Here is a 24,200-nt window from a genome sequence, read left to right as displayed (position 1 = left end):
ACAGTTTATTAGATCCCTCAGACACTTCACTGCCTCATCTGCAGACGAGAGTAGTAATACTTAACTTTAAAGGTTGCTTTAGGGATTAAATATATGAATATATTTACAACATCAGATGCAATATAGGTACTCAATAGCAAGTGACTATCCTGATAATTATTGTTTTATATGAAATGTTTCTTCTGCCATTTTGGGCCTTCTTTGATAAAGATGTTTAGTGTTTATATGAAAAAGACACCTGCATGCATATGCTTATCACAGCATATTGCACAGTTGCAAAGATGTGGAATCAGACTGAGTGCCCATCAACTGATGAGTGAATAAAGAAAATGTGATTCTATATATGTGTGTGTGTGTATGTATATATATGTATACTGTAGAGTACTACTCAGCCATGAAAATAATGAAATGTCTTTTGCAGTAACTTAGATGGAACTAGAGGTCATTATTCTAAGTGAAGTCACTCAGGAATTGAAAACCAAATACTGCATGACTCCCTTATAACTGGAAACTAAGCTATGGGCATACAGAGTGTTATAATAAACGTTGGGGACAGGGTAGGAGGGATGAAAAGCTACCTGTTGGGTACAATGTACACTACTTGAGTGATAAAAAATATTTCAAAAATATTTATTTTTACTGACACATATCTATAAAATGTTGGAATGAGATTTAGAGATAAAATCAAACTTCTGCATATTCTGAAGCTACATAAAGCATCTCTTCACTGGGCTGCCATGGTAACCTATGCTTGAAGGTTCACAGAGGTTGTACAGTCCATGACCAACTGAGGGGAGAGTGGGCCTGGAAACTGGTCAGTGCTCTGCAAGTCAAACCTTGCACCTGTCATGGGGTTACATTCTCTATAGGGTATGTTTTCACTAATTCTTACAAAGGCATCATATGGGCTATAGAAGCCTTTCTTATGCTCCATCCAAGAATTTTTCGTATTTTTTAAATTCTCTGTTTCTTTTACTTTTTGGATCACTTATTTGTTTCTTTTATTTTTTCATGTGCTCCCCTAGTTGTAAGCACAATTCCCAAACCATGGATAGATATTAGATAAATAAATGCCCACGAATGTTTATTTGATTAAAAAATAGATGATCCAGGTGAAGCATGATGAGGAATTGAAGTAAGAACACAAAAACTAAATTAGAGGCTAGACAAATAAGGGGATATAGACATGAGGGAGAGGAAGCAAAAGAAATGGCATTTTTGTTCCTGAGAGAATGTGCAGAAGGTACAAAATTTGTTGAGTGAGACACTGAGCTCCCTCTTTTGAACCCATGAATTTATCTTCACATAGAATTGCACAGAAAGGCAGGTGAAAACCTGTGCAGGTAGCATAGAAATCAATTCAAACTCAGAAATAAGATGTAAATCCATGTAAGAGAATAAAATTTTCTGAGGGAAAAAAGAGTGAAAAGAAAATGGAGCTGAGAATGCTAATATTTAAGAGATGGCTTATTAGAATAAGGACAACAGTGTTGGCAGGGCATTCAAACAAAGCTGGCAGGACAGAGTATGTAAAATTAATTATTTAAAAATTTATCAAATTTTGTTTTCTGTCTTTGCTTGAACTTTCCTTATGAAAAGAAAAAAAAAAAGTCCTCTTTTGAAAATTCTTGAAAGGTTCCAGCTATGGTGCATTGCAAACTGAACGGTATTACACATATGTATTACTTTTCTACTAACTACCAATTATCTCATCTGAAAAGGCACAGTGATATAAAAATTGCTCCCTCATTGGTTTGCCTTCAAATGCCCACCTTCCACCTTTATGCTTCAGCGCCATCTCTGTTGCTGTGCTCCCTCCATGCCAGCCCTCGTAGAATTAGTATCACTTCCAAATCGTCCCCCGTCATAATGGGCAAGAATTGCGACCTCTCTTCCTGTTCTTTTGCAACCTGGGCACATCTCTTTTTTTCACCGACCACTTTATGTATGTGTATTTACACACCTGATTTCCCTAAAAGACTGTGAGTTAATTAATGGCAGAAAATGTTTGTTATTCATAGTTTAACCAACACCAAAATTTCTGGCAAACACTGAGCATCCAAAGAATATTTGTTAAAAATGTAGAATTGTTGCAGAAGTGGCAAGCTGCCAAGCAATTCTACTTACTTAAAATCATTTTATTTTGAATGTGTTTAGAACCAAAAAGACATCTCAGCAACTTAATTTACTTCTCACTAGTCCTGGATATAGACAAAGTCTAAGGAGCAAATGTGACGCAGGAACTAAATGATTGTATGATTGATGTAGTGAGCCCCACTTTCTTTTAAAATGTACTAAATATGTGTATATTTCTGTCTATACATAATGCTTTGAATTATCTGGTTTGAATATGTTTTCTAAATTTCATGTGTTGAGACTTAATCTCCAAATTCTTGATTGAAGACGGGATCTTTGAAAGTAGTCAGCATTAGATAAAGTCATCAAGGCAGAACCCCCATGATAGCACTGACGGCTTCATAAAACAAGGAGGCGAGATCTGAGCTGACATACATGACACACATGCTCTTGCTCTCTTACTTTGTGATCCCTTCTGCCGGTTTATGATGGAGCAAGAAGGCCCTCAACAGATGTTGGTGCCATGATTCTAGACTTCTCGGTCTTCAAAATCATGAACTAAATAAACCTTCATTTTTTTATAACTGACTAGTCTCAGATGTTCAGTTGTAATAGATCATGGACAAAGACAACAGCAAAATTTTCTGTGTATGTCAAGAATTTTCCAAGTCCACCAATTTGGGAACTCAAATGGAATTGTGGAACACCAATGCTCTTTCCTACTTATGTTCCACCTCTTTAGCATGTCTACAGTTCTACCCAGGTATATCTTTATGTAAGGCCACTGGGATGTGTCTCATTTACAATCACATACTCATGCTTCCTTCCCCTCTTCTACTCCAGGTTCTTTTCCATGGCATTTTCCTGAGATTGCCAAAGACAAACATTTTCAACAATCAGTTTGCTCCATTGTGTTGCACTCGGAATTGCCCATCTTCTCTATCTGAGGCTTTATTCTTATATAAGATAAGGCTGAACTTGCCTGTTTGACTCACATTTTTATTGGGATGAGTTCACCTTCCAGAGAACACTTCATACACACAAAACACACAAAACACAGGCTGCTCTGCCCCATGGTCACCCAACACAAGTATTTATCCCCACTGTGGACACAATGAAAATTAAAGTTGAGTTAATAGTGTACTGTGTACACATATCAGTCTGGTAGGATGTGCCAATTTTCAAACACACTATATTTATTGCTTAGTTTTGACCCGTTAAAAAACCACAGGAAGTGTGTACAATGTAAACTGAGACATCAGCGGTTTCAACACCTGCCCTCTCCTTCTTTCACTCTGTGATAATAATTTTGAAGTTTACCACAAATGAGCTTGAATGAGGGTTTTTAAAATATGCACTTTTGTATATTTTGACTTACTACACTTTGGATGGAAAGCTCTGAAATTAGCATTCATTAAATTAATTTCAAACTATATTTTCGGAAAGTTAAATCTTAAATGAGAAAAACTGCATTTTCAGAAGGAAAAACATTTCTCCTCCCTATATCAGTGTTTTCCCATTGAAAATGATGCTCCAGGCCAGGCACAGTGGCTCACACCTGTAATCCCAGCACTTTGGGAGGCCAAGGTGGGGGGATCACCTTAGGCCAGGAGTTCAAGACTATCCTGATCAATGTGGTGAAACCCCATCTCCACTAAAAATACAAAAATTAGCTGGGAGTGGTGGTGAGCACCTGTTATCCCAGCTACTTGGGATGCTGAGGCAGGAGAATCCCTTGAACCCTGGCAGAGGCTGCTGTGAGCAGAGATGGTGTCACTGCACTCCATCCAGCCTGGGTGACAGAGTGAGACTGTCTCAAAAAAAAAAAAAAAAAAAGTAAAGAAAATGGTGTTCCTCTATGGTTTATAAATACTTTTCTTTTTTATATGTCTGTGGCTTAAACTTTTGGATGATGGCTTTGATTTCATTTCAAAAGAGATTGTTACAGAGACTTTATTTTTCTTTAAAGCCAGATGAATCTAGATTTCAAAGCCAACTCTGACACTTGCCTTGAGGACTCCTTTACTACATCTCTGTCTTTTGTATTTTCTGTAAAGATGGGGCCTTGCTTTCTTGCCCAGGCAGGACTTGAACTCTTGGGCTTGAGTGATCCTCCTGCCTCAGTCTCTCAAAGTGCTTGGATTACAGCCATGGGTCAGTCCCCCCAGCTACTAGATCTCTGAAAGTTTGTTTCCTCATCAGTACATTGGAGATAATAATACAATCAAGAGACAGGCCTGAGTTACTGTAACATAGCTAATAATTGTGTATAGCACATTTCTTCTTCCTTTTCTTTATGTGAACTATACACACATATCCATGTAGCATTATATCTTTCAAGTATTAGTCTATATAGATTTAAATGTGACATGAAAAGGGTAATAATTTTCTATCTTTAGAAATCTAATCAAATTAACTATTTTTACAGTTAGAATTAATAATCTAGCAGAGTCTGTATTTGAATACACTATTTCTTTCAATAGAAAGTTACCAAAGAGCAAATATCCTAATAAAATATTCTCCATATTATTGATATTTAGACAAAATATGACCAAGACTCATTGTCTCTGTCTGAGAATCTTACTGTAACATATAGTGTTTTGTGCCATAGGATTTATTATTGTATCACTGAAGCAGTCAGCTTTCTATAAACATAGTACACCTAGGCATTATTTAGATAAATTTCTATTCTGAAAATTTACGTATTCTCAAATTTATTGTATACTGTGTGAACACTATCTATAGGTTTCATATTTCATATCCATAGAATTTCATAAGACAAAGTTCAAGATTAGAAAAAAATCAAATTAAAAAAGAATCTTGCACGTGTAAACAGATTGTGACTGTGATTCAAGAACCTATTCTGATACACATTCTCACATCATCCTGGAGCTGCCTTCATTAAAGCTGCGTTATAAGATGTCACTGGAATCAAATCATATGATAAACTATAAAATAAACATCCTTAAATACATTACAAGAATGACTCTTTAATGTATATCAGCTTCCATGCAATTGTGGTTTACTGCATGGTGATTAAGAGCATGGTCTGTAAAATCAGGCTATCTGCTTTGATCAAACCGTTAAATTATCTGTGCCTTGGTTTCATCATGTCTAATTTTCATAGGGTTTGGTGAGAGTTGAATGAGTTAAAAATATATAAAGTGCTGGAGTAACAGAGTCTGGTGCATTTTTAAGTTCTACCCAAGTGCTATTTGTGTTGAAGGTTTAGAATGGAATTTAGTACATGAATCCTAACTGATCATATTTCTATGTCTCAGATTCCTTTGGGAATCTGAAGCCAATGGAAATCGAAGCACCTGATTTGTTACGGTGGACTTGGATTGGAAAGTGGGTTTTTCCAATCTTTGGTCCAATTCTAGACCAAAGTGGGGTTTTCCCACTAATTTGAACATGTAAATGTAGCCATAGATATGGCCACTGGGAAATCTAAAGCCTCATCTACACTTTTTTTTTGAAGAAGTAGAACTGTTTATATATATATATATATATTTTTTTTTTTTTAATTATACTTTAAGTTCTGGGATATATGTGCAGAACGTGCAGGTTTGTTACATAGGTATACACTTTCCATGGCGGTTTGCTGCCATCTACATTAAGTTTTTCTCCTAGTGTTATCCCTCCGCTTACCCCCCACCCCACAACAGGCTCCAGTGTGTGACTTTCCCTTCCCTGTGCCCATATGTTCTTATTGTTCAGCTCTCACTTATGAGTGAGAACGTGTGGTGTTTTGTTTTCTGTTCTTGTGTTAGTTTGCTGAGAATGATGGTTTCCAGCTTCATACACGTCTCTCAAAGGACATGAACTCATTCTTTTTTATGTCTGCATAGTATTCCATGGTGTCTATGTGCCACATTTTCTTTATCCAGTTTAAAATTGATGGGCATTTGGGTTGGTTCCAAGTCTTTGCTACTGTGAATAGTGCTGCAATAAACATAGGTGTGCATGTGTCTTTACAGTAGAATGATTTGTAATCCTTTACTTATATCCTCAATAATGGGATTGCTAGGCCAAATGGTATTCTGGTTCTAGATCCTTGAGGAATCGCCACACTGTCTTCCACAGTGGTTGAACTAATTTACACTCCCACCAACAGGGTAAATGCATTCCTATTTCTCCATGGCGTCTCCAGCATCTGTTGTTTCCTGACTTTTTTTTTTTTTTTTTTTTGAGATGGAGTCTCACTCTGTCACCCAGGCTGGAGTGCAGTGGCCGGATCTCAGCTCACTGCAAGCTCGCCTCCCGGGTTTACGCCATTCTCCTGCCTCAGCCTCCCGAGTAGCTGGGACTACAGGTGCCTGCCAGCTCGCCTGGCTAGATTTTTGTATTTTTTAGTAGAGACAGGGTTTCACGGTGTTAGCCAGGATGGTCTTGATCTCCTGACCTCGTGATCCGCCCGTCTCGGCCTCCCAAAGTGATGGGATTACAGGCTTGAGCCACTGCGCCCGGCCTGTTTCCTGACTTTTTAATGATCACCATTCCCACTGGCATGAGACAGTATCTCATTGTGGTTTTGATTTGCATTTCTCTGATGACCAGTGATGATAAGCTTTTTTTCATATGTTTGTTGTCTGTATAAATGTCTTCTTTTGAAAAGTGTCTGTTCATATTCTTTGCCCACTTTTTGATGGGGTTGTTTTTTTCTTGTAAATTTGTTTAAGTTCTTTGTAGATTCTGGATATTAGCCCTTTGTCAGATGGATAGATTGCAAAAATTTTCTCCCATTCTATAGGTTGCCTGTTGACTGTGATGATAGTATCTTTCACCGTGCAGAAATTCTTTAGCTTAATTAGATCCCATTTGTCAATTTTGGCTTGTATTGCAATTACTTTTTGTGTTTTAGTCATGAAATCTTTGCCCATACCTATGTCCTGAATGGTATTGCCTAGGTTTTCTTCTAGGGCTTTATAGTTTTTGATCTAACATTTAAGTCTTTAATCCATCTTGAATTAAGTTTTGTATAAAGTGTAAGAAAAAGTCCAGTTTCAGTTTTCTGCATATGGCTAGCCAGTTTTCCCAACAACATTTATTAAATAGGGAATCCTTTCCCTGTTGCTTGTTTTTGTCAGGTTTGTCAAAGATCAGATGGTTGAAGATGAGTGGTGTTATTTCTGAGGCCTCTGTTCTGTTCCATTGGTCTATATCTCTGTTTCAATACCAGTGCCATGCTGTTTTGGCTATTGTAGCCTTGTAGTATAGTTTGAAGTCAAGTAGCATGATGCCTCCAGCTTTGTTCTTTTTGCTTAGGATTGTCTAGGTAATGTGGGCTCTTTTTTGGTTCCATATGAACTTTAAAGTAGTTTTTTTCTAATTCTGTGAAGGAAGTCAATGCTAGCTTAATGGGAATACCATTGAATCTACAAATTACTTTGGGCAGTATGGCCATTTTCATGATATTGATTCTTCCTATCCATGAGCATGGAATATTTTTCCATTTGTTTATGTCCTCTCTTATTTCGTTGAGAAGTGGTTTGTAGTTCTCCTTGAAGAGGTCCTTCATATCCCTTGTAAGTTGTATTCCTAGGTATTTTATTCTCTTTGTAGCGATTGTGAATCAGGGTTTGCTCATGATTTGGCTCTCTTTTTGTCTATTATTGGTGTATAGGAATGCTTGTGATTTTTGCACATTAATTTTGTGTCCTGAGACTTTGCTAAAGTTGCCTATCAGCTTAAGGAGGTTTTGGGCTGAGATGATGGGGTTTTAAAAATATACAATTATCTCACATTCATACAGAGAAAATTTGACTTATTCTCTTCCTATTTGAATACACTTTATTTCTTTCTCTTTCCTAACTACCCTGGCCAGAACTTGCAATACTTTGTTGAATAGGAGTGATGAGAGAGGGCATCCTTGTCTCATGCTGGGTTTCAAAGGGAATGCTTCCAGCTTTTGTTCATTCAGTATATTGGCTGTGGGTTTGTCATAAATAGCTCTTATTATTTTGAGATATATTCCATCAATATCTAGTTTATTAAATGTTGCTAGCATGATAGGATGATGAATTTTATCAAAGGCTTTTTCTGCATCTATTGAGATAATCACGTGGTTTTTGTCATTTGTTCTGTTTATGTGATGGATTACATCTATTGATTTGTGTATGTTGAACGAGCCTTACATCCCAGGGATGAATTCAGCTTAATCATGGTGGATACGCTTTTTGATGTGCTGCTGGATTTGGTTTGCCAGTATTTTAATGAGGATTTTTACATCGATGTTCATCAGGGATATTGGCCTGAAATTTTCTTTTTTTGTTGAGTCTTTGCCAGATTTTGGTATCAGGATGATGCTGGCCTCATAAAATGAGTGATGGAGGAGTCCCTCTTTTTCCATTGTTTAGAAAAGTTTCAGAAGGAATGGTACCAGCTCCTTTGTATCTTTATTAGTCTGGCTAGCAGTCTATCTCTTTTGTTAATCTTTGCAAAATTCTTGCTACTGGATTCATTGATTTTTTGAAGGATTTTTCGTGTCTCTGTCATCTTCTGTTATGCTCTGATCTTAGTTATTTCTCATCATCTGTTAACTTTTGAATTTGTTTGCTTTTACTTCTCTAGTTCTTTCAATTGTGATGTTAGGGTGTCAATTCTAGATCTTTCCCACTTCCTCCTAAGTGCTATAAATTTCTCTCTAAGCAGTGCTTTAGCTGTGTCCCAGAGATTCTGGTATCTTGTGTCTTTTTTCTCATTGGTTTCAAATAACTGATTTATTTCTGCCTTAATTTCTTTATTTACCCAGTAGTCATTCAGGGGCATGTTGTTCAGTTTCCATATAGTTGTGTGGTTTTACATGAGTTTCTTAATCCTGAGTTTTAATTTGATTGCACTATGGTCTGAGTGGCTGTTTGTTATGATTTCCATTCCTTTGCATTTGCTGAGGAGTGTTTCACTTCCAATTATGTGGTCAATTTTAGAATAAGTTCTATGTGGTCTGAGAAGGATGTATATTCTGTTGACTTGGGGTGGAGAGTTCTGTAGATGTCTATTAGGTCTACTTGGTCCAGAGCTGAGTTCAAGTCCTGAATATCCTTGTTAATTTTCTGTCTCGTTGATCTGTCTAATATTGACAGTGGGGTGTTAAGGTCTCCCACTAGTATTATGCGGGAGTCTAAGTCTCTTTGTACATCTCTAAGAATTTGCCTTATGAATCTGGATGCTCCTGTATTGGGTGCATATATATTTAGGATTGTTAGCTCTTCTGTTGCATTCATCCCTTTACCATTATGTAATGCCCTTCTTTGTCTTTTTTGATCTTTGTTGGTTTAAAGTCTGATTTATCAGAGAGTAAGATTGCAATCTCTGCTTTTCTTTTCTTTTTCTTTTTCTTTTTTTTTGTTTTTGCTTTTTTTGCTTCCCATTTGCTGGGTAAATCTTCCTCCATCCCTTTATTTTGAGCCTATGTGTGTCTTTGCACACAAGATGCATCTCTTGAATACAGCATACCGATGGGTCTTGACTCTATTCAATTTGTCATTCTGTGCTTTCTAATTGGGGCATTTAGCCCATTACATTTAATGTTATGTCTGAATTTGATCTTGTCATTATGATGCTAGCTGGTTATTTTGCCCATTCATTCATGCAGTTTCTTCATAGTATCAATGGTCTTTACATTTTGCTTTGTTTTTGCAGTGGCTGGTACAGATTTTTCCTTTCTATATTTAGTGCTTCCCTCAGGAGCTCTTTTAAGGCAGGCCTGGTGGTGACAAAATCCCTCAGTATTTGCTTGTCTGTAAAGGATTTTATTTCTCTTTCACTTATGAAGGTTAGTTTGGCTGGACATGAAATTCTGGGTTGAAAATTATTTTCTTTAAAAATGTTGAATATTGGCCCCCACTCTCTTCTGGTTTGTAGGGTTTCTGCAGAGAGATCTGCTGTTAGTTTGATGGGATTTTCTTTATGGCTAACTCAACCTTTCTCTCTGGCTGCTCTTAACATTTTGTTTTCTTCATTTCAACCTTGGTGAATCTGATGATTATGTGTTTTGGGGTTGTTCTCTAGGAGTATCTTTATGGTGTTCTCTGTATTTCCTGAATTTGGGTGTTGGCCTGTCTTGCTATGTTGGGGAAGTTCTCCTTCCTAGTTAATATCCTGAAGTTTGTTTTCCAGCTTGGTTCCATTCGCCTGTCACTTTCAGGTACGCCAATCAAATGTAGGTTTGGTCTTTTCACGTAGTCGCATATTTCTTGGGTGCTTTACTCCTTCCTTTTCACTCTTTTTTCTCTAATCTAGTGTTCATGCTTTATTTCATTAGGTTGATATTCAATCTCTGATATCCTTTCTCCCACTTGATTGATTCGGCTCTTGATGCCAGTGTATGCTTCACGAAGTTCCCACAGTGTGTGTTTCAGCTCCACCAGGTCATTTATGTTCCTCTCTAAACTAGTTATTCTAGTTAGCAGTTTCTGTAATTTTTTATCAAGATCCTTAGTTTCCTTGCATTGGGTTAGAACGTGCTGCTTTAGCTTGGAGGAATTTGTTATTACCCATATTCTGAAACCTACTTCTGTCAGTTTGTCAAACTCATTCTCCATCAAGTTTTGTTCCCTTGCTGGTGAGGAGTTGTGATCCTTTGGAGGAGGAGAGGCATTCTGGGTTTGGAATTTTCAGCCTTTTTGCACTGGTTTTTCCTCCTTTTTGTGGATGTATATACTTTTGTCTTTGATGTTGGTGACCTTCTGATGGGATTTCTGTGTGGATGTCCTTTTTGTTGATGTTGATGCTATTCCTTTCTGTTTGTTAGTTTTCCTTCTAACAGGCCCCCCTGCTGCAGGTCTGCTGGAGTTTGCTAGAGGTTCATTCCAGACCCTGTTTGCCTGGGTATCACCAGTGGAGGCTGAAGAACGGTAAAGATTGCTGCCTGTTCCTTCCTCTGGAAACTTCATCCCAGAGGATACCTGCCAGATGCCAGCTGGAGCTCTCCTGAATGAGGCATCTGGGAGGTTTCATGCCCTCTGGAGGCAAGGGGTCAGGGACCCACTTGAAGAGGTGGTCTGTCTCTTAACAGAGCTCTGGTACTGTGCTGGGAGATCTACTGCTCTCTTCAGAGCCAGGAGGCAGGAACGTTTAAGTCTGCTGAAGCTGTGCCCACAGCTGCCCCTTCCCCCAGGTGTCTGTCCCCAGGAGATGAGAGTTTTATCTACAAGCCCCTGACTGGGGCTGCTGCTTTCCATTCAGAGATACCCTGCCCAGAGAGGAGGAATCTGGAGAGGCAGTCTGGCTACAATGGCTTTGTGGCGCTGTCCTGGGTACCACCCAGTCTGAACTTCCTGGCAGCTTTGTTTACACTGTGAGGGGAAAACTGCCTACTCAAGCCTCATTAATGGTGGACACTCCTCCCTCGTTAAGCTTGAGAATCCCAGGTTGACATCTGACCGCTGTGCTGCTAGGGAGAATTTCAAGCTAGTGGATCTTGGCTTGCTGGGCTCCATGCAGATGGAATCTGCTGAGCAAGACCACATAGCTCCCTACCATCAGCCCCCTTTCCAGCATGAACAGTTCTGTCTCACTGGTGTCCCAGGCATCCCTGGAGTATGAGGAAAAAAAAAAAAAAATTCCTGCAGCTAGCGCAGTGTCTGCCCTAACGACCACCCAGTTTTGTGCATGAAACCCAGGGCCCTTGTGGTGTAGGCACCCAAGGGGATCTCCTGTTCTGTTGGTTTCAAAGACCCTGGGAAATGTGTAGAATCTGGGCCAGATAGCACCACCCCTCACTGCAAGTTCCCTCATGGCTTTCCTTGGCTAGGGGAGGTAGTTCCTGACCCCTTGCACTTCCAGGGTGAGTTGACACCCTACCCTGCTTCTGTTCACCCTCTGTGGGCTGCACCCACTGTCTAACCAGTCCCAGTGATATGAACCGGGTACCTCAGTTGGAAATGCAGAAATCACCCGCCTTCTGCATTGGTCTCACTAGGAGCTGCAGACCAGAGCTGTTCCTATTTGACCATCTTGCCTGGGAGTCTCCTTGTCTACACTGTTATAAGCACATAAAGAAGAATCCCTTCATGATTGTAGGCAGTTCTGAGAAAAAAAAAAATTATTTTTATTATTGTATACATGTACATTTGTAAATGTATATACAAAAATATCAATACTCCTTGATAGAATGTAGCAGAATCCAGAATCTCTGCCACACATTATTCATCATCTAGAATAAAATTCTAATTTACTAGACATATAGAGAAACAGGAAAATTATGACCCATACTTAAGAGAAAAGGCACCAATGAGGACCAACTCCAAGATGACCAGATTTGGAACAATGAGACAGAGATTTCAAACAGTCATTAAAACTATGCTCAAAAGTCTAGAGGAAAATGTGAGAGGCAGTGCAATGGCAACTGGCACATAGGTTTATGTATATGCACTCTATTCTTCATAGAAAATAATGTTACTTGTTAAAGTAATGATGACAGAAAATAGCTTGATTATGCACATTCAAAAGAAGCTTGACTCTGAGTTTGTTCTGTAAGACATTCACTTACAATAAACCATAATTTTAAAAGTACTCTGTTATGAAGACAATAATAATTAGGTATAATTTTCAACTCACAGACCTTGGAGTTGACTTAAATCTAAATAACTGTAATAAAAATAACGAAATTCAAATAAGTAGTATTAAAAGTATCTGAAGCTCCAGCGGTAGAAAATTTTACTTTTAGATTTGGGGAAGAGAGGATATAAGGGCAAACTTCAACAAGGAATGACAGATGAGATGAACCTTGAAAGATGTTTAGAATTATTATATATGCAGGTATGATGGAACCAAGATGAGCAACAGGGGTACAAAGTGAAGAAAGTTCAGAATATAATAAACTAAAGTAGCAATCTTTAGCTATAGGCTATGGTTTGTGACAACAGTGATAGGAGATAACGTAAGAAGAGTAGATGGGTCCAGATTGAAGAATTTGGACCAAATAGTTTAGACATCATTCTGAAGATACCAGGGAGCCAATTAAAAGACAAAATACAAAAGTTCAATACTATTTCCTTAAAAACCACAAACCCAGAAAGGATTTCCATGATTTATTGTTTGTGATTCTTACAACTACCCAGTACAAAAAGCAAATGAAATACCTCTTATACTTTTAGTTTAGGGCCCTAAAGTCTGTTAAGAATTAAGTTACCACATGATAGATTTGAGGAAGAAAATAATTTTTAAATGTGCTATAAAATGTCTTAACCTCTTATTTACAAGGTATATGTATATGTGTGTGTTTATGGTTTGAAAAAATATTTCACTGCACTATTAGAAAGAGTCCATTCCTGTGACTTCTTGGAGTTGGGGTATAGGGGAAGCAAATTTAATTTCATCTTTACAAGTAAAATTCATGCATAAAATACAAATTAAAGTTAAATTACAGATTGCCAAGTTCGCGGAAGTAAGTGAACGTTTCTTTCCTAAGGCCTTTTCTGTGGCCCTTTCTGATGAGGAAACTCAGAAGTTCTGTTTTCAGTTTGTTATTAGGCAGTTATAAAATTACAATGAAATTTTTATAATATTGATACTAAAGGCAAGGCATGGCAGAAAATATCTTGAAGCCTAGTGCAATGTAAGAAAATAAATCTTTTGTGACTAATGCATTTTTATAATATTTCAGTTGTTTGAGGTCTAGAGATATTAACTGGGAAAATTGACAGATTAAAAAATATCAGAACACCTCCCAGAGTATTTCAGAAAAGGAAGGACAGTGGAATTTTATGTCTCTGTATTCATAATGCTTATTTTATCCTTCACATTACTCACTCCTTATAGCTAATGACATCAAGGAAAGAAACTTAGATATGTGGCCACAGACACTTTATGTTGCATATCAGGGAATTATTATGTGGCACTTCTTTGACTTTAAAAAGCTAATGCAGCACCCATTTTTTTCCCCTACATTTGTTTTACGCATAATATGGTGCCTCATTAACCCTCCTGGGATAATACAGATTAATAAGCACATAAATATTTTTATGTTCTATAATTTCATAAAGTACATTTTGTTTGAAACATTTACTACAATGATCTTACAGTAATATTACATGAAAGCAAGGCTCATTCCAGATGTGACTCACTCTTGCTGCAATAAAGTTATCCTTGTAAATTATTCCAGCGTTTACAAAAAAAGGGGGATCACGGAAAAAAATTGTGACTTTCCCTCCAAAAGGGAAAACCATCCCAATGAATCTACTATTATCAGTTTATTTGTCCTCATTTGCTGGTTTATGATATTAATATATTTTAAAGTTCACTATTAAATCCAGAGCGGAAGGCTAATGAATTTTAATATATTTTCATGCACTGGTGGTCAAATTATGATAGTAAAATGCCAGATAGCAAAATCATCATTTAAAACGATGTACTCGCTTTTGCTCTGTTTTGCTTTGGGTTTCCCGATAGGCACTTTGTGTTCTACAAATCTTTTTTTAAATTATTATTCAAATATCCTTGGTGTATCTCTCTAGTATTTCAATATCTAAATTTCCTGACAAGCTCAAACATATTCTCTACTTTTGTTGAATTATCTCTTTAGGTTCTTTTTAATTTAAATTAAGATTCTTTCCACTATAAACCATACAACAAGAAAGGATAGATAAATTAAAAGACTACCCCGATTCATGATGAATATAAAAAATATATCAGATAGATATCTTTGAACTCATTATATTGCTTTCATATATTACTTTCTTAATCATTGTTACTGTTGACTTTAAATTTGCTTAACAGCACAACTTCTGAAAAATATTTAATAATACATCTTCTGCTATTCAGCTCTTACATAAAGTTCTAGGATCATATGAATGAGAAAAACATGGAGAATGTTGCCAAAACAATTTTTTTTTTTTTACAATCTGACCAATGATCAAATGCAGACAGCTTATTGCTTTATATATCTTCCATTTTTGCACTGAGTGAGAAAGCCTTATAACACCTAGTATTTTGGAGTTGCCCAAACATGAGGCAATCCCACTCCTTTCAGTTCTTAGGAGAAGAAACTGGTACATTCTTGTCGTCCCATTCTTTTCGCATACTCTGGGTACAACTTGTCTTTAGATGAAGGTTAAATCTGTGACACTCTCTGATTGATGTCTACGAGTTAAAGCAAACTGTAACTGGCTTACAGATGCATTTGTAAAACAATCTGTTTCACAGACACCTCACTTTTCTCTGAATGAAAATAGGAGTTCATGACCTCATGCTAAAGGAGGTAAGGGATTTAAAGTTGTGTCTCAGTTGATTCATCAGCATGTCCCTGAAGTGATCTCCCAAAAGAAAATAGAAGACAGGGTTGATGACACTGTTCAGAAAGGCCAACGGTCGTGTCACAATGTAAAAGGAGTGGATGACGACCTGAGCGCATTGATACTGCTTCCAACTCCCCAGGCGTGAAGCGATCCGCACATTCCTCATGACATGATAGGGTGTAAAAAGCACAGAGAAGATTACCACTGCCATGATGACCAAGTTGAGAGGCTTTTCAAGGGGTACAGTAGTGGCAACCTGTCTATTCCTCTGCTTTAGGAAGAGAGCAATCTTGTAATAGAAGAAACACATTACAAAAAGAGGAATAAGGAACCCCAACAGTGTTAAACACATGCTGTAAATGAGGTTGTAGTTGGGGTCTCCAGAACTTGCAAAATCATTACAGGTGGTGCCATTGTCAGTTATAACAGGATTTATAAGGGGAAGTATGGGCAGTAACTCTAAGGTTACTAAAACCCAAATGGCCAAGGAGATTAAAATAGCAAACTCTTTCTTTTGCAGAAGGTGTTCTCGGAAAGGATACTTAATTATCAAGTATCGATCTATGCTGATAAAAGTGAGAAAGAGAATGCTGGTATAGAGGTTGGCATGGAGCACATATCGGTTGCTTATGCAGAGCACGTCTCCATATATCCAGTTTCCATTGGCATAACCCCTTATCAGCATGGGGAGGGTACACAGAAAAGCTAAGTCAGAGATAGAGAGGTTAAAGAGATAGACATTACTGCTGTTCCAATTCTTCAGAGAGAAGATGTAGCCATAAACAACAATGGTATTTCCAAGGATTCCCATAACGAACTCAATCCCATAAAAAATGGAAAGGTAGTACTTTTCCAGGGCAGCCTCTGCTGCCAGCCAGTTTTTGCAAGTTGCATTCCATGCCTAAAAAAGAGAAAGAAAATATAAGGATTAAACACTACACTGTGACTAATGACAAAACTGTGCAGAACATAATAATAATGAAAAACACTTGAATGGTGAACTATAGGAAGTGGGTTACATTGATAAGGAAAGCATACATACATATACATATATACATATATATGTCATTAATGTATTATTTTAACAAATATTTTTGAATACCTTTCAACTATGTGCTGAATATAATTTCAGACATGGGAGATAACAGCGGTGAATAAATCAAAGTTCCTAATCTCTAACAATTTATACTCTCTTGGGAAGAATCAGGAAGTAAACAATGAATGATACTGATAATAAGTGCTATGAATAAAAACATATGGGAAGGTAAAAATGTTAGAAAGTTTTGGGATGGAGGGTGGCAGTGAGTTATTTTTTATATGTGGTGATAAGGGAGAGGCTTTTATACAAGATGACATTTAAACAAAAACCTCAATGAAGAAAGTGAAAGAGACATATCTATATTTGCAGGAAGTGTTCCAGGCATAAGAAAGAGCACATGTGAAGGCATTAAGGTGGAAAGACACATAGAGGGCTTGAGAAATAGCAAAGAAACAAAGGGAAAGTGTGATAAAATAACTGAAGAGAAGATTTTGAATTCACTTTTGTGTCTGTAAACATACCACGGTCCCCAGCATATCGTAGTTGCTCAACAAATTCTGCTGAGCTAAACCATAACCTAGAAAGGGAAATAAGAATTTTTAGAATGTCAGTCTTACTATTTTAAGCTTTTACTCGTTTCCATATTGCTAAATAATTCTGCATGTTGTATTAAATTCATAAACTATGATACTTCAATTTTAAAACTTAATTTTTAAAAATTCAAAATATGAAACTGAAAATCTTAGTAATATTAACATTGGTCATTATTTATTGAAAGATGATATGCCTCAGACTGGGTAATTTATAAAAAATAGAAGTTTATTTCTCACAATTCTATAGGCTGCAAAGTCCAAGATCAAGGTGTCAGCAGATTTGGTGTCTGATGAAAAGTCAGCCTCTGCTTCAAAAATAGTGGCTGTTGTGTCCTCACAACAATGTCAGAAGGGGCAAGGCAGCTCCCTTAAACTTCTTTCACAGGGACCAATCCCATTCATGAAGGCACAGTCTTCATGGCTTCATCACTTTCCAAAATCTCTTAATACTATTAGGTTCCAACATACATTTTGAGGAGACACCAATATTAAGACCATGGCACTTGCCTAGGTCATATACTTAGTAGAAGACCTTTATTGTAATGCCTTCTGAATATGTACCATGGAAATAAGCAACCTGACTCACTCAAACCTCAAGTGTCTTGCTAACCTACCATTTTTTCCTCTTGTCATGAGGCCAGATTGTGATTGGATAAGGTATTTCAAGAACTTTAATTATCTGAAAAATATACTGGATTGCCATTGTTAAACATTAAATGTTACTTATTTCTAGTGAGGAAACCCAAGGTTGAAAACAAAATCTTCTAAAAACCTCCTTGTCAAATAGGCTTCTGAGTATTAGTTGCAAACAATTCTTTCAATATAGAATTTTGGTAAATAGAACATAATAAGAATAAATGCACCTAAACTGCTTTTTATGAGAAGCATGCAAAATTCGGTATAATTTGCTATGATAAGGCATCTGGAAAACTCCTGTATTTCTGTCAAATTCAAGTGGTTTACTTAAGTTAAAGATCATTATTGTTTTGAGAGTGTTGTATTCATGAAAATAAGTCACAGAGTTGTAGATATGATAAGTTTGACATTTTTAAAAGTTATTTTTAATCACTTACTTTAAAACATCATACGTTTTTCTGAGTCTCTCTAATCCTTCTATGGCAACCTGCCACTAAGTCCAATTGCAGACAAAGCTGAATGGGAACTTTCTCAAGCAGCAGACACATGAATGCTGCTGAAGAATAAAGCAGATTGGTTTCGCTTTGTCTTTGAGGTCACCTAATTCTACTACTCTCTCATATTGCCAGCATATTCCTATATTTCTCCATTCCATATTTTTTAATCGCTTAAAACTTTTCTCATTTACTCTACCTCACTCGTTATTAGCAAATGGTTTTACCTCCAAGTTCATTGAGATAGAGACCATTTGTTGAGCTTACTCTAGATCCAACTCATTCCCAAATTCTCAGTATCCCTATGGTACCATTATTTCCTCTTTTCTGACTCTTCGGCATTCTTCACCTCATCTTCAGTCTTCATCTCCTCTTTTCGATCAGAATTTAAACACTCTCATCTTTTCAGTCTTAAAATAAGGAGCAACATAAACAACTCTCCCTAGTTTCACATGTTCCTCTCCTCTTCATAGTTTGATTTCTGAAAAGAGCCATCTCACTAAGTGTTTTGACACCTCAACACCCCATTCCCTTTCAATTTACTCCAATTTGGCTTCAGACCTACCAGTCCTCCAAGTATCCTCCACATAGCTCATTCCAATAATCATTTTTCACTAATCTTATCTTATTTATCAGTTGTTTTTCATAGTCTGTCTTCCGGAAACACTCTTCCTTTGACTTCTGAGACATGACAATATCCTAGTTTCCCTTGTTTTTCCCTGGTTGTTCTTTGCAGGCACTTTTGGAGCTCAAGTCTTCTTGGCTCAAGCATTAAATGTTGAGTTCCTCAAGGCTAATTTCTGGGTTCCATCTTTCTATAGATTGGCCTAAATGATGTTATTCACTGTTGAGGTTTGATGATCAGCCATACATCAACAACTCCCAGATTTCCAGCCCAGCTTGTATCTGCCTAACAAACTGTAGTTGTTTATTGCCATTGATTGATTTCTCTCAGGTATCTCTGCCTCTAGAAATCCTATACTAAATTCTCCAAGTTCCTTACCAAGCCTGTAGCATATCCACCTATTTCAGTAAATGGTTCTGCCATGTACCCAGGTGCTCACCACAAAAATCTAAGCAATATCCTCCAGGTCATCTAAAAGTCTATGCCAACAATGAATAAACTACATGTTTGTTTACTGCAATGTCTGGATGTTTCTCAAATCTGCCATTACTGCTTCATAGCTTTCATTATCATTCTTGTCCAAGCTATTCTCATCTCTATTTTGCACTATGTCACATTCTCCTATTGTCTCCTCACATCTTCTCTGGCCCTCATCAATTCATGTTTACCATTATACCTAAACAGTCTTGAGAAACTACAACTCAAAATCTGGTCATATAGCTTTTCTTGATCAAAACCCTTAATTAACTTTCCACTATCCAAGGAATATAGTCTAAAATCCTTAATGGGAACATCAAGGTCTGCATGATCTGTGTACCCACTTTAATTTTGCTTGGCATTACTCTCCTCCTAACTCATCTTTCTTTCTTCCTGCTCTTTGAATGCACAGAGAGCCTTCTTAGTGTGCAGTCCCTCTGTCTGACTCTCTTTTCACTGCTGTTTTTGTCCTGTGATTCCTGGCCCATCGTATATTTGTCTTATATTTATACTTCTTTCATACCTCTATTCAAGTGTAGGTTTCCCAAGGTAGGCTGTCTGACCCTCAGTCTAAACTAGATCCTCCCATTTATGCTTTCATTGTATATTAAAATTCTTAGAATTTTTTATAACTTTGTTTTACTCATTTTTATTGTTCATATCTCGCACAGTGACAAGCAGATAGTAGGTGGTCTATAAATCTTTGTTGAGTGAAGAGATGAATATAAACACCTAACTATTTATAAGCATTTTTATAAATATTTTCCCCAAGGCCAGATAAGTAACAAGACCATCAGATTAAGCTCATTGCTTATTTCACTATGAAAGTCAACACTATATATAATATGATAAGTATTAAAAATTGGTAATTGTAGTAATAGTAGCTGTAGTTTAGAAACACATTTGAATAAGGCAAAAGTAAATGTATATCTTCCATGATAAATTTTAAAATTGAAGCATTTAATTAAGAAATGACACCTGAAATCAATAAGCATAAGAAGTCTAGAAAGACATGCATCAAAGTGTTAATAGTTTTATTTCTAATGATGAGACTGCAGGTAGTTTTTATTATGTCCTTTCTCCTTTTATCTAAATTTCCTATCATTTTTTTCTCTCAAAATTGGCATCTATTTGATAATATTAAAAACTTTAAACTTCTAGAAATACAGCAAAAATGTCAATAGACTTTAAAATATTATTAACAAACTTCACTTTTTTGGCTCAGTGGTCAGTTTTTACTATTGTTATTTATTCTCAGTAGCTTTTAAATCCACACTTTCTGGAAACACTCTTCCTATCTTCTATGACACGACAATCTCTTTGTTTTCCTCCTTTCTCCATTTTCCGGCTCTTTCGTGGCTTAATCCTTCTTTGCCCAAGTTTTAAATGTTGAACCATCTTGGGCCTTATTTCTAAACTCTTATTATTTTGGGGGTACTCAAAAAGCTGGTGCACAAATTCAAATTTTCTTGAATTTGTTTCAAGAAAGTTTCCTTGACACAGGAAATTTGTTTCACTTTTGCATTTCCTTTTTTTCTGATCATAAGGTTTATCTTTCTGCCTAGTCACCACTGGAAATATTAATAGCTTATGTATTGTGCACAGCAGAAAGATTTGACCGCAATAGAAGGAAAATGTAGCCATAAAGACTTGTGCAACTAGAGCCCAATTTCCTGCAACTATCATTCAGGCAAGTGACGGGTCACATGAAAGTTAAGGAGCCTTCTGCTTTAAAGTAGTCCAGAAGGTTGGGGATTGACAGAGAAATAGGGAAGGAGCAGATCTGAAATAAGAAAAATGAATGGCTAAATTATCATATTTGTCTTGCTTCTCATAGAGTTGTTTCTTCATTTTTTTGAAACAGCTTTTTAAAATGTGTGTATAAAATTATTGTTAATTGTGTAACACTCATAAAATCAAATAGGCAAAAATAAGAAATAAAAATTATCTGTAAACAGACCACTCCTAATATTTGGGTACCGTTCTATACTTTAATATTTACCTGAATTTATATTTATAAAAATGAGATTATATTTTTATGATGTTTTATAATCTTTTATGATACATTTGTTTCATTCTTTTTTCTAAGTTCATAATTCTAATAGGTTATGATTTTATAAATATGAGCTGTCCAATATTTGCAGACCAACTTAACTTCACCAGGATACACAATTTTGAAGGCACTATATTTCAAATTGGATATATTTGTAGTTGGGTATGTTTTTAGTGTGGTATCACAATTCTATAAACATATGAAGTAAGTTGCTCCTTTAAGCAAGACTCTCAATTACAGAGAAAATTCCCTCATGAAAAATTAATATTCTCTCTTCTGCTATCTAGTAGTTATATTCTTAATTTTTAGGAAATGGAAATAGTGATAGATTGTAACTGACTTGGATGAATTATTTTGAACAGGCTTTTTTTTAAGAGCAGAAATTAATGTGAAATCGTTAGTTTCAAGTCTAAAAATATATCTAAAACTTAGAATTATTGAACTAGAAGCAATATCTAATTTACTCACATAAGCAGATCAATAATACTAATTTTTAATTTGAAAATTTTTTTACTTTAAAAATATTTAGTCTTTTGAAAATCTGCATTTCTGAAATTTACTTTAAAATATATATATATATTTGATACTTTCTTAGCTTTTTAATTGTTTGTTTTTATAGTATTCACAATTAAACAAATAACATTTGCAAAATGTTTACTTTTAAGTGCTACCTTAACGCAAATTTACATAGTAACATGAGAATTTTTTTTAACAAATTACTTTTTTGATTACTAAACAATTTGAGCAAAAATACATATTCACACAGACAAGATATAATAATTTAACATTTGTAACTTTATTTTTATGTATTCCATACATTACAGCAGAAATTAAGATATTAAAAAGTAATAGTATGGCACAAATTGTGTATTAATTTCTTTAAGAATACCACACACATTTGAAAAGTTATGTAAGGTACAGTAGAAATGGTTTCTGCAATTTTTCATTTTTCCTAAGTAAATTATGTTATTAGATAATATCATTTTTATGCACGTAAAAGTAAAATTTAATTTTTAGGATGCCTGAAAATTCCTCCAAATACATTATTTTCTAAACATAAAAATATTATGTCCCGGAACAGTGACTCACACCTCACACCTGGAATCCCAACACTTGGAGAGGCTGAAGTGGTTGGATCTCCTGAGGTCAGGAGTTCGAGACCAGCCTGACCAACATGGTGAAACTCCGTCTCTACTAAAAAATACAAAATAAATTAGCCGGGCGTGGTGGTGGGCACCTGTAACCTACTTGGGAGGCTGAGGCAGGAGAATTGCTTGAACCCCAGAGGCAGAGGTTGCAGTGAGCCGAGATCACACCATTGCACTCACAAGAGTGAAACTCTGAAAAAAAAAAAAAAAAAAAAAAAGAAAAGGAAAAAAAAATATATATATATATGTATGTGTGTGTGTGTGTATATATATATACACACACACACACACACGATTGTTTCAAATCATTTAGGAACTTTAATTTTTTTCCATAAGTAGTTATATTTATTTAAGTAAATCCAATTACTATTTTGTAGAAATATAAGTTGCTGAGATGTTAGCAAATATAATAAATCCCTTTAAATAAAATAAAATTAGTATTTGACAACTAAAGAAAGACAATTTGTTGAAAAATAAATGTAGAGATAAAAATGACTTTTTGTTTCAATTCTTTTGCTGTTTTACATCTATTTATAAAGAATTAATTTAAACACTTAATACTGAAAACCTTAATTACTCACAGGCCACCTTTAGAAGGAAATCTGGCCTTACTTTTTACACTGAGAGGCACAATTTGCCATGTAGCTTACCATTCTCTTGAAAGACCTGATCTCTTGACAGGAACTCTGCCAGCAGCAGGATATATCTTCTGACCCAGTGCTGTGCTGCTGGACGTGGTTAGTACAGTCTTATTTGCGTATCTTGCAGATAAGATTAATAATTCAAAAGCCCAGGAATAATTTATTCAGTCAAACCTCCCAGTCAGAGATGTTCATGCAGGGGAATTTTTGTGAGACTTTTATTTTCACATTCACATTTATTTCATTTTCACATTCAATTTCTCAATTGAATGACCAAAAACAAGTAACTCATTTCACAGGAAACACATTTAAGAAATAGATTTTTTTTAAAACACTGTTGAAATTATTTTATCCACTACCAAGGCAACAGAGAAGCATTCCTTATTTTCATTTTATTTTCATATTTAAACAATAAGACGTGGTAAATACTGTTTATATTGGGAATACAGTTGCCTCTGCTTTTCTTCTTTTTTAAAATTAATTTTCTTGGTGAATTTTATATTGAGAATGTAATAATGATACCTCTGTTTTCAATAACTTTGAAGGAACTATAAAACTGAAATTTTAAAGGGAAACCTGGATACATGCTATGTTGATATACTAGCAAAAAGATACTAGAGCTTCAAGTTATTTTCCATTTTATTTTCTGTGATTAAAATCAAGAAACATATAGCAGATACATCAGATGGCTAGGGATCGGGGGAGAGATGCTAAGTAAGATAACCTTAATAGATGGCAATTTATATATCCCAATCGATGCTCTGTAAAACACCTGGAAGTACATTACCACCACCTCAGACAGGAAGCATACCTGGCTTTTCCTGAGCATTATATTAGTTTAGTTTCAAGAAAACACTCAGTCTTCTTGACGTGAAGCATAGGAATTATACTAAGAAAGCCCATAATTGTGCAGGCAGCAGTAATTCAATTTAAATGCCGTGTAAGTTGAATATTGAGTTAGCAATGACAGGCAGAAGCCCAAAAAGAAGCTCTGTTACAGGCATCCTCCTAGCTAAGCATTTCCCCTCACCAATGTCTGACAGCTAAAAACTCAGAATCTTCAAAATATATATATGTATATATACACATACATATATACATACATATGTGTAAATATTACACACTTTGAAGTATATACATGTGTAAAATATATTTATACATGTATGAATATTTATGT

At 35.9% G+C, this 24,200-nt stretch overlaps 1 protein-coding gene across 1 annotated transcript; it reads right to left on the bottom strand.

Annotated features, from left to right (window-relative positions):
- Window positions 1-12,190: 12,190 nt before the first annotated feature.
- Window positions 12,191-23,104, bottom strand: SUCNR1 (succinate receptor 1). Its single transcript, XM_023232086.1, has 3 exons — window positions 23,033-23,104; window positions 16,878-16,933; window positions 12,191-16,218 (listed from the first exon to the last, which is right to left on the bottom strand). The coding sequence occupies exons 2-3, from the start codon at window positions 16,890-16,892 to the stop codon at window positions 15,259-15,261; spliced, it is 975 nt and encodes a 324-aa protein (XP_023087854.1). The 5' UTR covers window positions 16,893-16,933; window positions 23,033-23,104; the 3' UTR covers window positions 12,191-15,258.
- Window positions 23,105-24,200: the final 1,096 nt, after the last annotated feature.

Source organism: Piliocolobus tephrosceles, chromosome 2 (genome assembly GCF_002776525.5).
Source record: "Piliocolobus tephrosceles isolate RC106 chromosome 2, ASM277652v3, whole genome shotgun sequence".
In the NCBI taxonomy this organism is placed as follows: domain Eukaryota; kingdom Metazoa; phylum Chordata; class Mammalia; order Primates; family Cercopithecidae; genus Piliocolobus; species Piliocolobus tephrosceles.
This window is presented reverse-complemented; position numbering and strand designations above follow the sequence as displayed.